The following is a 16,323-nucleotide window of genomic DNA, read 5'->3' as shown; positions in this document are numbered from 1 at the left end:
GTAGTTGCATCAGAGGAGATGAGTATGAATAGTGTCATGAAAGTAACATCAACAGAAACAGAAAGATTGTGGGAAAATTAATGGTCTAAGGAACAACAAATCATGATTCCGGTCCTAGTTATTTCCGTATGTTTCTGTGTAGCCTTGAGTAATTCCCCTCTCTGGGTCTCGGCTTCTTCCTTTTATGAGATGGGATTGCAGTAGGTATTTTTCTGAGCTCATTAGTAGAAATATGTTGCAGACTGCATTGCTGTAAAAAAACATGAGCTTTTCACAGCCTGAATACACAGCACTTGGGGAGGGGAGAGATCTAGAATATTCTGCGGTTTTGCATTTGGGAAATGAGAGGGTCGAAGTACCATTGACAGATGTTGTAAACACCAGAGAAGCACACATTTGGGAAGAAAGAGGAATTTAGTGTAGTGCATATAAACTACTTAATAGTCTCTCTGTATGAAAGAAGTGTTTTATTAAGATGTCTAGCATATGAGTAATATTAAATAATCTTTCCACAATGAAAAGAATAGCTACGGACTCTTATTAAAAGAAATACAGTGAACCTCTCATATGAGTCTGCTGTTAAAATATACACTCATTTGGATGAATTTTGAATTTTATTGCTTTTTCATTACAGAAGGGTAATCATTATCCTAGCTTAACATGACCCTTCATGTTTAATCTCTGAATGTTCAGAGAATATGAAAAATCACAGAATAATACAAAGTTGAGTTGTCTCTTGACTATTTAAGCTATTGTATTTATTTATGACTCCTTCCAAATTAATCTGACCCAGGAGGACTAATCTTACCATGTGGGATCACAGAACAAATTATTTAGGCTTACATGTTTCCAAGAGAAAAGTAGTATTTCAGTACAAGATGTTCTTACAATAATCATTTTAGGAAAAATATTGAGTTGCTCTTTCTCCAAACTACTTTAATCCTTGGTTCTCTTGTGGACACTGCAAATGAGTTTCAGTTAAACTCTGCAGGATATGTGATCATACACCAGGCAAACTGGGTCATTCTTTTTTCCTTAAACCAAAAAATACCCGTATCTCTACAGTAAGTATAAATTTAAATAGCTTCAAAATTAATTGAGTTAAGAGACTCAGTAGAACATAAGAACTAATAAACTTTCAGAGTATAAAGAATGCATGTTAGGAGCTTATAAAAATTGCATTGAGACATTTATATCAAGTTGACTCAATATTGGGCTTAATGGGCTAATAATTAACTTAGTACTGATTCTCTTTTTAATGATGCCTTGATATAATTGTTTCTTGTTCCTTTATTTACTGTAAGTAGAATTTTTCTAGGCCTCAAGTTAATAATTAATTAAAAGTTCTTTATTTTATCTTTGTAAAGATAACCCATAATGATGTCAGGGCAATAAAGGTATATTGGCCTAATTTCATGTGTGGGGCAGATATTCACTGTACGGCAGGATCAGCAACAAAAATGTGTGAGGCCCTTTCAAGTGGATGCGTAGATATGCGTGCTCATTAAGCCGGCTCTGCTTCTATGGGTCGTAAAACTGATGGTATTCATTGAACAGCTGAGCAGGTAAAGTCTATGCAAGATAATGAAACCAGTGGACTCAGGCTAAATTCTCCTCTAAGAATAAACCAATTGCAAAATAAACTACTTCCTTTGATACCAACTGTGAGACACACTGAGATACTAGTTAAATTTGGCTGTGTTTCCTTTGGCCTTTGCTATGATACTGTAAATACTGTCTAGCCACATTACTCCCCTACCTAACACCAGAAGGTAATTTATCACGATTTTACAAATCTCACAATAATATTATTCAGATTATAGCCACTATCATTTGCAGAATAAATGCAGTTTGTAGAAAGAAAAACCACAGAAACATAGTTTTTAAAACTTAATCTTTTTTTTTCTTTTTTTAAATTGAAGTATAGTCGATTTATAATATAGTGTTAGTTTCAGGTGTACAGCACAGTGATGCAGTTATACGGTTATACATATATGTTCTTTTTAAGATTCTTTTCCCTTCTGGTTATTACAAAATGTTGAGTAGAGTTCCCTGTGCTATACAGTAGGTCCTTGTTTTTTGTCTGGATTTTTTGTTTGTTTGTTTTTTTAAGATGTTGGGGGTAGGAGTTTATTAATTTATTTAGTTATTTTTGCTGTGTTGGGTCTTCGTTTCTGTGCGAGGGCTTTCTCTAGTTGTGGCAAGCGGGGGCCACTCTTCATCGTGGTGCGCGGGCCTCTCACTATCGTGGCCTCTCTTGTTGCGGAGCACAGGCTTCAGACACGCAGGCTCAGTAGTTGTGGCTCACGGGCCCAGTTGCTCCACGGCATGTGGGATCCTCCCAGACCAGGGCTCGAACCTGTGTCCCCTGCATTAGCGGGCAGATTCTCAACCACTGCGCCACCAGGGAAGCCCTGTTTGTCTGTTTTATATAGAGTAGTGTGTATATGTTAATCCCAACCTCCTCATTTATCCCTCCTCCCTCCCCCTTTCCCCTTTGGTAACCATAAGTTTGTTTTCTATGTCTGTGACTCTCTTTCTGTTTAATCTTAATTTTAATAACTGATAACCTCCTTTGAAGCCTAATAATAGTAATACTATAATGATGTAATATTGGACACCATGTATTAACACTGACTACATCCCAGGCACTGTACAAATTATACTACATATGTTCTTTCATTTAATACCTATGAGGTAGCTATCATTATTCTTATTTTGAAGGTGAGTAAACTAACCCTCAGAGAGATGAACTAAGGGATCCTGCCTAAGGTCATGCAACTAGTAAGTGATGGAGCCTGACTCCTGGTCTGTTGGACTCAGGGCTCCGCTCAACTACTGTACTGAAGTAGATTGTGAAGTCTATTCACCTGCCTTTCTCTTCCTTCTGCTTGTGTTTGACGAATCATATCTATCTCAGAGTCTGGCCATATCTGAATATTCCGTATGGCCAGAGTTGATATTCCCAGGGAGTTTGCTTTCTTGAGGACCCAAATATTACCACTTGTTTCTGCGTTGACCAGAAGGAAGTGAAAAAGCTACTTTTCAGTTTAGCTTTTCTGTGTTAATGGCCAGTGGGCAGTTGTCATTGAAAGTTGGCATCAGTTGTGCACCACATCTTCTCTGAGCTGATGCAGTGGGAGGTAACATTCAGAGTTCTCTTCCATATCACTTTCTCCTGAGCCATTCCCACATCCAGTTATGCTAATTATGATTCCTCTCAGGCCAATTCTGATAAACTGTTCTGGTTGAATCCCTAAATATTTGATTTGTTTCTAAACAAAAGTCCAGTAGACACCAAGAGGATTTTATTTCCTCTTTGAAGATTTGTTTGTGAAGCAATTGGCAGATTTGTCCCCGCGGAGCAGGTCGGGCTGCTTGCCTTGCAAGAGGAGCTGAATCCTGAATTGAATTGTTGTAACAATGTCAGCAGCATGGCTGACGATGCTCCTTCTGCTCGTGAGACCATCGACTTTTTATTTTAACCGTTCCTCCAGTATTTACCAAGTATATTTAACTCTCCTTAATAAACCTTTTATTCATCACTGTCACTTTAACTACTCTTCTTAAGAAAGACTACGTTCTGTAACAGATTTGGCAGTATACCAAATACAACTTTTTAAATTATCATTTCTGTGAATAGAAGCAATTTAAAAGAAAAAATAAGAACCTAGTGAATATTTTACTGTCTTACATCACTTTAAAACCATTTCTAAATTTTGTGACACAGCACAGAGGCAGTTGTGATGACTAAGAAGCACTGAACTTGGAATCAAGAAAACAAAGTTTAAGTCCTGCCTAGCAATGTGTTTATTTGTAAAAGTCATTTATTTTTCTAAAACTTACTTTCCTCATTTATAAAATTAGAATAACATATCTACCTTACAAAGTTTGAGAATCAAGGAAATCAACTTTCGTACAGTGTATTATTGAGGTAGTTAGGACTATATGATACAATTTTCTCAGCTATATTCGATGTTTATATTTTATTTTCTCTAAAATTTTCACTTAATATTTGATAGGTAATTATTTCCACGTAGCAACGTAATTTAAATGTTCATCGTATTCCATTGTTCCATCTTTAATTTACGTCACTGTGTTTTAAACTCAGCATATGTTGATAAATGAGCTTATGCTTACCACATAATAAATCAAAAAGAACAGGATTAAAAATATAAAGGCTTAAATGTATAAAAATGCATGGGTACTGACAAGCACTAAAAAATATCCACAAAAGTGTTAACAAGAGTTTTTTCCAAGGTATTTCAACTCTTTATATGCTTTTCCATATCAAAAAAATAAACATTCTCACATATACCTCAGGATAAGTTGACTTCTATACAAAATATTGAATATAAGCTAATTAAATTTTGAAGGATAGCTACTTGAATTGAGTTTACGATGTGTTCTGTAAGGTATCCAAAATGACACACAAGCTTGCTATGCTAGAGCATTCATGGGACTCAGCATTTAGTTATACACACAGCTAAGGATTATTTTAGTGAAATAATAGATGAGAGGATCAGCAAGGGGGAAAGACCCAGGCGGAGTCTGGAGAAATCCATGCATAGGCTTTCTTATGCTCTCTCCCTCCCATGAGGGGGTGTACTTCTATGTGTTCTGTTTTCCAGTCACCAAAAAATGCAGTCACATGTGTGCAATTTTTCTGCCCAGAGAAGACCATCAGATATTAAGCTCTCAAGGGTTTTATTGGGGCTCACACTGCTATAACAATGTACCATAGATAAAGTGGCTTATAGTCAAGAGAAATTCACTTCTCACAGTTTTGAGATCAGGCCGGCATGGTCAGGTTCTGATGAGAGCCCTCTTCTGGATTGCAGACTGTCAACTTCTTGTTTTATTCTCACATGGCAGAAAGGGAAGGAGTGAGAGAGTTCTCTGGGGTCCCTTTTAAAAGGGCACTAATCCTATTCGTGAAGGCACCACCCTAAATACCTAAATGACCTAAATACCTCCCACAGGCCCCACCTCCTAGTACCATCACCTGGGGAGTTAGGAATTCCACCTATGAGTTTTTGGGGGACACAAACATTCACTCCATAATAGGGCTGGTCACATAGGTACCCTCTATTGAGCGCATACCAAAACTCCATACTCTAAAAGGAAAGTAGACGTTCAGCATAAACCATATAGCTTGTCTGAAGAGTCAGGGCACTGCAAAAGACACTTTTTAAATAGTTAGAGAATAGAGGCAAGCCAAGTTCCCAGGCATAGATCAAGGGAAAATCCTTGCAAGTCAGCCTTTCTAAAGGCAGCAGTCTCAGGCCTGTTATATTGACTCTTTTCTGCTCATGATATTAAAGATATTCTTTGTGTCAGAGTTGGTTAGCAAACCTGTCTTCTGGGGACAGCCTCCCCAGTTTGTGTCAATAAAACATATCAGTATTGAAAAGAATATTAAATGAACTAGTTTTTGTTCATTGTTCCCTGGGAGAAGAAAAGACTCCCCTAGTTTTCCAGAGGATGCCCCTTTGTATGGAAGGCTGACGGTTGAAGAGAGGATGCTGACAAAATTAACAATCCTTTCCTGCTTCATGTTTTGCAATAAAGTGACCATGGTACCTAAGGTGAACAGTCAGAAACTCATGCACTTGACACTCACATCTGAACCAAAATTTATGACCCATGGTCTGACAATAAAAAGGAAATGGGACAGGATACCAGGTTCCATTTACATAGTCACTGCATATGCTGGGATTCGTTTTCTAACAAGAATCACAGGAGCTATTTCTCAACAATAGACTGTTTCTTTGACACCAAAGTTTTGACACCAAATTTGATTATTAACTGGTCTGTAATTAAATACACTGAATAGATGTCTTTCCACCAGTCCCTGACAACACTATAAGTTCCAAATTGCACATGATAGTATTATTTTGTGCTGTATTGATTATCAAACATGAAAAAGAAGGTGCTGGGATTATTAAATCACAGATTGTGACCATGTGGCACAGCAGTCTGAGTGGACATGATACTCGCACCTTGACAAAAAAATTGCAGCATAAAAAAATAGCTTTGCCGTATATTAACTGCGTATGAAATTTGAAAAACATACCCTAAAAGTTGTAATTGCCAGTTTTACTATACACAGCCTCAAAGTGGATCTGAATGGAAATAATAAGTATTTTATTATAAATTTAATTTGAATTATTCAAAGCTGTTTATTTTGAATATCATTGTTTTAGGGGAAAATATCACATGGCACTTTGTTGATACTATGGATCAATGAAAACTCAAGTCTCTTCACCTCTCGAACAAATTACCAGAAAAATTATTACACAGTGTTTGGACAGCTAAAGAAATCAGTGAAAGAAAGTTATTGTGTGTCAATGTGCCAGAGTCATATAGGAATTAAAATACACACCTAACTTTTACAAAAAAGGAAATCAATTTTTATAGTTAATCAATAGTCCTTTAAGAACTCTTTTCTAGGCTTTATAATCCTAAGCAAGCGTTAAATTTAAAATTTTTCATGGATATTTAGATTCGAGAGGCATCAGCACAAATATTGTGCCAATAAAATCAGGTATTGTTATAGATACTTTGGATACATCATAACATTTTTAAAAAATTCTATCTTCTTGGAGTTTACACTCTAGCAAGGATAGAGAAAAAAAACGTAAGTAAAAATGTAAATTACATAGTATGTTAAAAGGTGATAAATATTATGCATAAAAGAAAAAAAAGAGAACGGTAGAGAAGCAGAGTTTTGTGGAATGTGCTGAGTGTGTTGGGAGCCAAGTGCAGTATTATTAAATAAGATGGTGGGATAGGCTTCAACTGTGGGAAAAATAGTGAATTCTGCAGGCAACTAGGGATATAATGGAAACTTTGTTATTTTGTTGTAACAAAAGTTGACAGTGGAAGATGTACCTACAGAGCAATGTGATATTTGGTTGTTATGTTTTAAGTTTTAAAATTTTTTCCATGTGCTTTTGAACACTATGCTGTTATAAAGCTGTTTTGAATGTGAAAGAAAAGAAACATGCCACAGCATATACTAAGCACTAAATGAATGTTATAGGAGTTCATTATCATAAGAGTTTCGTGACTTATTGAGAACTGGATGTTTGGACAAATCTCACGGAAGAGGTAGCTTTGGGCTGAGCATTTATTCAATCAACGGTTTACACACTGTGTTGAGTATAATATGTTTAAATTCATCCTATTGTTAACAATTAAGCATTTTTGAGCAGGAGTATGACATCACCTCGTATGTGCATTATTACGATTTATTTTGCGTTCTTCCACAGATCAGTCAGAAAATTATTACAGCAGCCCTGGCTTGAATAGATTAAGACTTCAAATAGTGATAGAGAAAGGAACAAAATGGAAACTAGGAATGTTAGTTAAAAGTGAATATATATTCAGTAGAAAACAGCTAATTGAAAATACAAACTCTTAGAATAAAGAATAACACCAAAGTTTAAATAAAGCATCAGTGATGGGAAGTTGGTCAATTCCATTAATGGAAATAGGAAGGTTAAGGAGGAAGTACAGTTGTACACAGGAAGAGAAGTTTATTCTGTGATACATGAGTTTAAAGATCTCTCATCCCTACAGAAATGTCCAGAAGTCATTTACAAATGTAGGTCTGGAACCAAAAGAGGGTTTGTAGATAAAAAGTGGAAATTATTGCACAGAAGTGATATCTGGGGGCAAAGAAGTGAATTAGGTAGCTAAAGAAAAAGAAAAGAACTGAAGACAGAAACATGGAGATTTCCTTTATTTGAAGAGAGCACGGGGGTTGGGGGAGGAGTAATCAGAACCATCAGAACAAGGAAAGTGCGTGATTCTCTGAACTCAAAGTCTTTAAGAAAAAGAAAAAGACAAGAAGACATAGTGATGTAGGAGACCTGTGCAAACAAAATAATAGAAGTAAAAATATTGGGGAGAGGTTTGATTTTTATGGTATAATTTACATAGAGTTCAAGTCACTGTTTTTGATGTGCAGTCTATGAATTCTGACAGATGTGTAGTCATGCAATCACCACAACAATGAAGATGAAGTACAGTTCTATCACCCCCCAAAATTCTCTTATGTAACTTTGTAGTCAAACCCTACCTCCACTCCCAGCCACTGGCAACCAGTGATCTGTTTTCTTCCCTTACATTTTCAAAGTGTATTAAATCATACACTGTGTGTAAGCTTTTGAGTCTGGCTTCTTTCACTTAGTATAGTATGTTTGCGATCCATCCATGTTGTTGCATGTATTCCTCTTCATTACCAAGTAGTAGTCCATTGTGTATGGCTGTACTACAGTTTGTTTACACATTTAGTAGTTGACGGATATGTTGGCTGTTTTCAGTTTGAGGTGATTCTGAATAAAGCTGCTATAAACATTCACATAAAGGCTTTTGTGTACACATATGTTTTCATTTCTCTTGAGCTAATATGTACCAGTAGCATAGCTTGGTTGTAAGATAAGTACAGTTTTAACTTTATAAGGACAGGCCAATCACTTGCTATTTCCATGAGTAATGTATGAGAATTCTAATTGCTCCACAACCTTGTCAGCACTTGGCACTGTCAATGTTGTTTATTTTACCATTTTAATAAGTGTATTACTGTATCTAATTGTGATTTTATTTTGCATTTTCCTAATGACTAACGTTGTTGAGCATATTTCAATATATTTGCTGTTTTAATACTTCTTTTGATTGAAGATTATGAGAAAAAGGTAAAACAGATGATAATATCAAATAAAAAACATTAAATTTTTTGGGTCATGGCTTAAGATAAATGAAAATAGTTTAATGACAAGGGTTATAATAAATCATCTGGGACAGGGCTACTTCATTTGGTAAAGATTGCTGATATGATTAAATGAGCTTTAAATTATATTTGAAAGGTTGAGAAAAAAGATCCCAGAAACAATATCAAGAAAAACAGATGCGATTTAAAAAGAAGAACAAAAATTAAAACTGACAATTGAAGGAAAAGTAGTAAAGATGGTTGGAAACAATATTGCCATCTGTCTATACACCAATGAACAGAATATGAATGATTAGAGCAATGAATCTGAAAATGTAATATAAACAACTGTTCACATTTCTAGAAGTTGTTGAAAAGGGACATGAAGTATTTTTAGAGCAATGGAAGGATAGGTATTATTTGATAGGTATAATTTTGATAAATGATGCAACAGAATAGCATTGAAAATTAATGCATCCATCGGTATGAGGGTGAAAACATGTTAGAGAGCATTGGCATCAGGATGAAAGATAAAGAAAAGTTCTAATGTTGTGTGGATACAGTATCTAGAGCAGATACTGGTGGATTTGTATAATGGTTTCCTGTGTATGACAAAACTCACCCAGAGGCAGTGATAGGTCTCCTCACTAACCTGTTTCAAACTCCATTTCTGCCCTAAGCAGACATCAGAGTTATCTGCTCTCTATAACGTTACTGTTTAAATGAAGAAATAAAAAAATAAAATACTGATGCTAAAATAGAACTAAGCTTTACAAATTTAAAAATAATTTAAATAAGTAATTAAGAAAAGTAAAACATTATGTTATGTAAAACATATTATATATGACATGTTAGGGGTACTATAAATAAAAATAGAAGACATCAATATAAAGTGGCCTTTCATTTTATTCATTGAATACCTATTGAGTAAGTGCTGAATGAGCGCCAAGAAAGGTTGAGTGGACAGAGTGGTAAATTCAACACAATCCCTCTTCTCACGGAGTTCAGACATTAAGCAAGTAATTAAAATAAAGAATGGTAAATACTGGCAAAGACAGTGCATTGAAAATGTAAGGCGCTCTTCAGTCAGTTCAAATTTAACATGAATATTTATGAAATATGGAAGTAGGATTAATAGAAAAGTGTAACTTGAGCACATATTAGGGCACAGAAAGCAAAGATCAGAACAAATTGAGACTTATGAAACATTCCAAGACAGTGGTAAAAGAATTTTAGTCATGTTCAGAGCAGGGAAATGAATATTAAAAGATTAGTTATGCTCTTTGCACAAGACAGTAGAATGTTGAGTTGGCAGAACTTAACTAATTGTACGATCTCCAACAAAGAAAATAAATGGACTGGAAGGAGTTTAAGAGGTTATGGAAGCCCAAGGTAGAAGTTGTGGAAAGTCTGCTTGAAATAATTCTATGTCTCTAGAAAAACATGCCAGTGACATCATAGCATCGAACTCTGCATGATGTTTTAGAACATGTGGTGAAGGGATAAGAGTATTAGATTAAGGATGAGGTCATCTACTCCATCTTCCATTGATTTGTTTATTCATCTTTAAAAAGACAATTTAGTACTTCTATATGTCAGGCACTGTGCTAGTCATTAGTGACACAAAGTTTAAGAAATGGAGGACCTGAGCCCTCACCTCACAAAAGCCCACACTCATTGGAAGTAAGGACAAGTGAGCAATTACAGTAGGGTATGATAAATTCAACAGAACTTCAGAGCATCAGACAACAAAGAAGAGAATTCATACAATTAATTCTATCAAAAGGGATGAGGAAAGATGTCAAAAAGAAAATGATGCTTTATTGGAGTCTGATTTTTTACTGTTAATTCAAGAAGAAATTCCCTATTGAGCACAAATATGTACAGGAACTTATTATAAAGGTAGCTAACCATTTTTAAAGTATTGTAGTAATAAAGTAAAAAAATATGAGTCAGATGATATACAAAAGTAGATTTGTAGCTGGTTGCATAATGAAATACAAATAGTTTCAACGGACAAATCAGTGCCAACCAATCTTTGGTTGTATGTTATAAGGCTCTCTACTTGACACTATCCATTAAATATTTTTCTCAAAATGGGAAAATAGTCAATATTTTATCATAACTTTAAATGGAGTATAGTTTGTTAAAATATTGCATCATTATATTGTACACCTGAAACTAATAACATAACACTGTAAATCAACTACACTTCAAAAAAATTTTTTTAATTCTAATTATACAGGCATGCAGTTTGGTCACATTTTATATGAATTAGAATTATTAAATATGAGGTAGAATTATTTAAAATATTTATAGATCTGACTCTTGAGACAAATGTTAAAACAAATAACCCTAAATTTAAAAATCATCAGTGACCATGATTTGAAATGAGTGAATTGCAAACTGTTTACACTATTTCCACAAGGTGGAGCCACAGTGGTAACTGTGGCCAGTAATGTATTCTTCCAACCTTTCCTCTCCACGTAATTATGAATTATGTTTATAACCGTATTCACAATTTGAGGCTTCCTAAATAACTGAAATTATTCTATACCTAATAAGTGAACTGAAACTTGCCGTCTTCAGCAAATCAAACATATTGGGGATTTACCCCACTGTTTTACTGCTGTCTAATATTCCTGGACGAAAAGATACTATAAATTCATTTAATAAGTCCCTCATCAATGGTCATGTAGGTGTCCTACAATTTTTCACTAGTGCAAGTAATATCATAAACAACTTTCTTGAATAATCATCTTTGTATACATATGCAAGGGTATCTGGAATATATATTCTGGCCAGGAGAAATTTCTGACTCCAAAGCAAAAGAACCTTTTTAATTCTGTCAAATATGGTCAAAGTGTCCTCCTATTCGAAGGTTCCAACAATATAAGCTCTCACCAACGTTGTATGAGAATGCCCATTTTCCTTCATATTGCATGATTATTTTGTTTTTAAATGTTGCCACCTGATAAAATGTTGGTGGTGTTAATTTGTTATTCCTTAATTAGTAGTGAGGTTGAATAAGCTCTGAAAATTTTAATGAGCTTTTGTAGTTTTTGTTCAATGATTTGCCAGTTCATATTATTTGCCCACTTTTCACTATTTTTACAGGTTTACATACTTTTTCTTTGGGATTAGTCAGAAGTTTTCATTTGCTATAATTAGTCATTACATTGTTGTAGCTGTTAAAAAAAATAGTTTCTCTTAATCTGGCACTTTGAAATTCAAATATGGGTGGTTTTCACTGCAAATGAGTTTTAATTCTTAGGTGGTCAAATGTCAGGATTTTTCTTTTATGGCCTCTGGGTTTTGTTTATTTTGTTTGTGTTGAAAGAGCTTTCCAAAATTTTAAAGCTCAACAAAGATATTCCTTTTATTTGATTGTAATGCAATCATATATGTTTTTTTCACAGTTAGTATTTTTACACACATGGAATTTATATTTCTATGGATATCCAATTAGCTTAGCACCATTTATTGAATAGACTTTTTTTTTCTCCAATGATTTGAAATATTACTTTTGTCATGTACTGGTTCCAAATATACATGATTGTGTGTCCAGATAGTCTGTCTGTTCTACAGTTGACCAAAATCTTAATATTTACCACACATAAATGCAGTGAATCACAGAATTAGTCCCACTTCCAAAAAGCAGGAAAGGGCTTCAGAAGAAGCCGCTCAGGTAGTTCAGAGATTTGCATGAAGTCCCATGATTACATTGGTGGGTGTCCTGGGCCTGGGAATGCATTTTCCTTAATTCTAATTCTGCTGCAAACTATGATTTGAGATCAACAGGAAAACAGGTCACTTTACCCTCTTTTATCTTGATTCTTTTTCAGTAACAGAGGAGTATTCAGACTGTAGTAGATCCCCATGCCAGAATGGGGGCACATGTATAAATGGAAGAACTAGCTTTATCTGTGCTTGCCGACATCCTTTTACTGGTGACAACTGTACTGTCAAGGTGGTGGAAGAAAATGCTTTAGCTCCAGGTAAGAAAGTACACGCATCCTTGGATTTGCTCAAGGTCATAAAAACATTTTTTGAACTGTTTACGAATGAATGTTTAGACCTGCTTAATCTGGACTCACTTGAGGATTAATTCCTTTTACTTATCAAATTAAGTGAATAACATACATGATTTTGTCAGGTAAACTCATTGATATACACAAGTTGAAATTGTCAATATTGGTATAATAGAGGCAGTTTAGTGAAAATCCCCCCCCCCACTTATTTTTTTCCTAGTGCATCTTAAAAGAAAATACATATATATATATATATATATATATATATATATATATATGTCGAACTAGTGTAAACTTCTTCTCCTCAAACAAGTTGTTAAAGAATACATCTTTGATTCATATCAGATCTGATCCTTTAAATGAAGCCATAATAAGTGAATAGCAGTATGTCTTCTATGAAGGTCAAGTTCATAGTGTCATTTTGACTGGCTAAGGGCTGTTAGAACATGCTCAGATGTATTGAGTAGAACAAGATGCCTTTTTGCCCATTTACTTTCGTAAGTAAGTATTGGTTGCTATAGATTTACTTCCAGAGCGTACTATTTCTGATTTTTATACAAGAAAATGTGTGCAGGGCTTAAAATATATTCTCTTTAAAATGACAGCAAAAAATATGTTGCAGATCAGGCTTTTCTTAATAGTGTGCTGCATAATAAAGAGTAAATTTTTTAGTCTGTTTTTAAATCTCCGCCTTTGTAAGTACATTTGGCATTAATTACATAGAAGATTGCTTTTGTCTACTTCTCGATAGTGCATACAATTTCATTGGGTTTCTGTTTTAGCCTCTAGAAACTGTTTGACAAGGTGCTGGAAAAATTGTTTCTGCATCATATCAGCTTTAATTCCTGCAAGAGGCTTTAAAACATTCTGACATACCATAATAATCAGAGTGCTTTGAATTCCTTCATCTCTGGAGAGATCAAAGCAACATGCAAATTAATCTCTGAGGCATTTCTATGAGGAAGGTATTGAGTGTTACTACCACCATTCTATCCTGATCTAAACGGAGAAACAGTCTCAGAGAGGCTAAGCAATTTTGGGTAGTTCAGGCAAGAAAAGGGGCAAACACCCAGACACATATGCCCTTGTTAAGTCTGATGAATGACCTTTTTTCTTCTACTAACGCTTTTTGTAACCGAGATAAAATGATAAAGATATAAACAGAACAAGATCAAAACATGAAAATTAACTCTTTCCATTTTTTTCCGCTAACAGATTTTTCAAAAGGATCTTACAGATATGCACCGATGGTGGCATTTTTTGCATCTCATACATATGGAATGACTACACCTGGTCCTATCTTATTTAATAACTTGGATGTCAACTATGGAGCCTCATATACTCCAAGAACTGGAAAATTCAGAATCCCCTATCTTGGGGTGTATGTTTTTAAGTATACCATTGAGTCATTTAGTGCTCATATCTCTGGATTTTTAGTGGTTGATGGAGTAGACAAGCTTGCATTTGAGTCTGAAAGTATTAACGGTGAGATATGCTGTGATAGGGTTTTGACTGGGGATGCCTTATTAGAATTAAATTATGGGCAGGAAGTGTGGTTGCACCTTGTAAAAGGAACAATTCCAGCCAAATATCCCCCTGCTACTACATTTAGTGGTTACTTATTATACCGTACATAAATTAGTGTGAAAGACAGACTGTCACCTTTACTGAGAAGCAGCCAGTGTTTTTATTTATCTTTGCATGCACATTTGCTCTGTTTTTGGTTTTTCCACATGAATGAAAACCAACTTCTTTTTAAAATCTGAGTAAGGCTGCAAGTTTGTTTATTTCATAAATTATTTGAATATCTTTTGGACAACCTGTATATGGAGTTCTTGCTCCTAAGGAGATTTAGAGGCATGGAAAACAAAGTGCATTTGTTAGCATAACCATTCCTATTTTTGTCTTTTCATGTTAAGGCATTTCAGTGTAAAAGAAATATTATAAAATGACAATCACTCAATATTGCCAGTCACAGTAGTCTTTCCAATAGAACATTTAACTTTGTTATTCTCTGTGTACATAAATATATAACATATGTTTCTTAAATTCACAAATTCAAATAAAGTACTCAAAGACCAAGAAGTTTCTTTTAACTTTGATTTTTATTCTTTCCTGTTGATTAATTTTACATATTAAAATTTTCATTTGTAATGAGAATTTTTAAAGCTGAATTAGAAGCTTAAAATATGCTTAACTATTGTTCCCTTCCTAAATTATATTCAATATCCTGTGATCAACCATAATGAAAAATTTGACAAAAGAATATATATATGTATTACTGAATCACTTTGTTGTACTCCAGAAAGTAACACAACATTGTAAATCAACTATACTTCAATAAAATTTTAAAAAAAACTATTGTTCCCTTCCTATAATTAGAGAATAAAGTAGTACTTGACACATTTGAACACTTACACCCAAGTCTAAAAATACAGAAGTGGACATTTTACCTGCCTCCATCATACAATATCTACAGGGGAAAAAAATAACACTTTTCTCTAATGAGTATCCTGTGGTAACACATGCAGACCTGCCTTATTCTTATAACAGGTGCATATATGCCATGGTGATACTACAATTTATGGATTTATGGGATGCTCCCTCTGCTTTGGTTTTCTTCTAAGCAACTTATACTGATTCCTTACAAAAGCTTTTATAAGGTGGGTATTATTATCATCATTTTTATGGTTGAACAGCAACTGACTAAGGAATGGACCAAGCTTCACAAGTAGGAAGGACTGAGGCAGTATTTAGAATCAGCACCCACATCCATCCTTTCTGTATGTTACCTCCTAAGATGTACCATAATTGATTTAATAATCTCTTATGAAGGCCATTTGCATTATCTCCAATGTTTCATTATAACAATGTTATTGTAGTGAACACCCTTAAACATATATTCCCTATGTATTTAACAAGATAGTTTTGAACAAGAGATTCCTATAAGTTATCCTAAAAATAATAAGTAAGAAGTTTTTGGTATGGCAAACATTTTTCATGAATTAATTACTCTAATGCTTACTATAATCCTATGTATAACATACTAACCGTGTGAGATATGTATCATGTATTATTCTCCTTATACTTATGAGGAACAGAGGCAGGAAGAAGGTAATTTTCCCAATAGTTCAGCAAATTGTGAGAATTTCAGGAACAAAGGATAAGCATATATTTTTATTTTCTAACGTACTATCAAGGTGCCCTTGAAAAGATTTGTACCACTCCATAGGCCCAGTTTGCTCATGTTTAAAGAGTACTCATTACCCCCAACACATACTCATCAAAACTCACAATTTTTAAAAATATCGCCAATCTCGAAAGTGAAAATATTATCTCCTCATGGCAGAAACTTAAAAATTTTTCAAATTTGCTGAAACTTGAAAGCATATGTTCGGACAAAGAGTTGTACACAAATGTTCAGTGTAACTTTATTCATAATAGCCAAAAACTAGGTTCCACCCACACGTCCAGCAATAGATGAATAGTTAAGCAAACTCTGGCATACCCATACAGCAGAGGACTGCCAATCAATGAAAAGGAATGAACACACTACAACACACATCACAGATAATC

The 16,323-nt window shown here is 34.5% G+C and overlaps 1 protein-coding gene across 1 annotated transcript in view; it reads left to right on the top strand.

Moving 5' to 3' along the window:
- Window positions 1-15,088, top strand: part of MMRN1 (multimerin 1) — a 72,523-nt gene extending 57,435 nt beyond the window's left edge. Inside the window, exons 8-9 of the mRNA XM_079919620.1 lie at window positions 12,562-12,714; window positions 13,963-15,088. Of these exons, the coding sequence (XP_079775746.1) occupies window positions 12,562-12,714; window positions 13,963-14,384 (575 nt within the window). The 3' untranslated portion in view covers window positions 14,385-15,088. The remainder of the gene's footprint in view (window positions 1-12,561; window positions 12,715-13,962) is intronic.
- Window positions 15,089-16,323: the final 1,235 nt, after the last annotated feature.

Source organism: Stenella coeruleoalba (genome assembly GCF_951394435.1).
Source record: "Stenella coeruleoalba genome assembly, chromosome: 4".
NCBI classification, from domain to species: Eukaryota; Metazoa; Chordata; class Mammalia; order Artiodactyla; family Delphinidae; genus Stenella; species Stenella coeruleoalba.
Note: the sequence above shows the minus strand (reverse complement) of the source record. Positions and strands in the feature narration are given on the sequence as shown.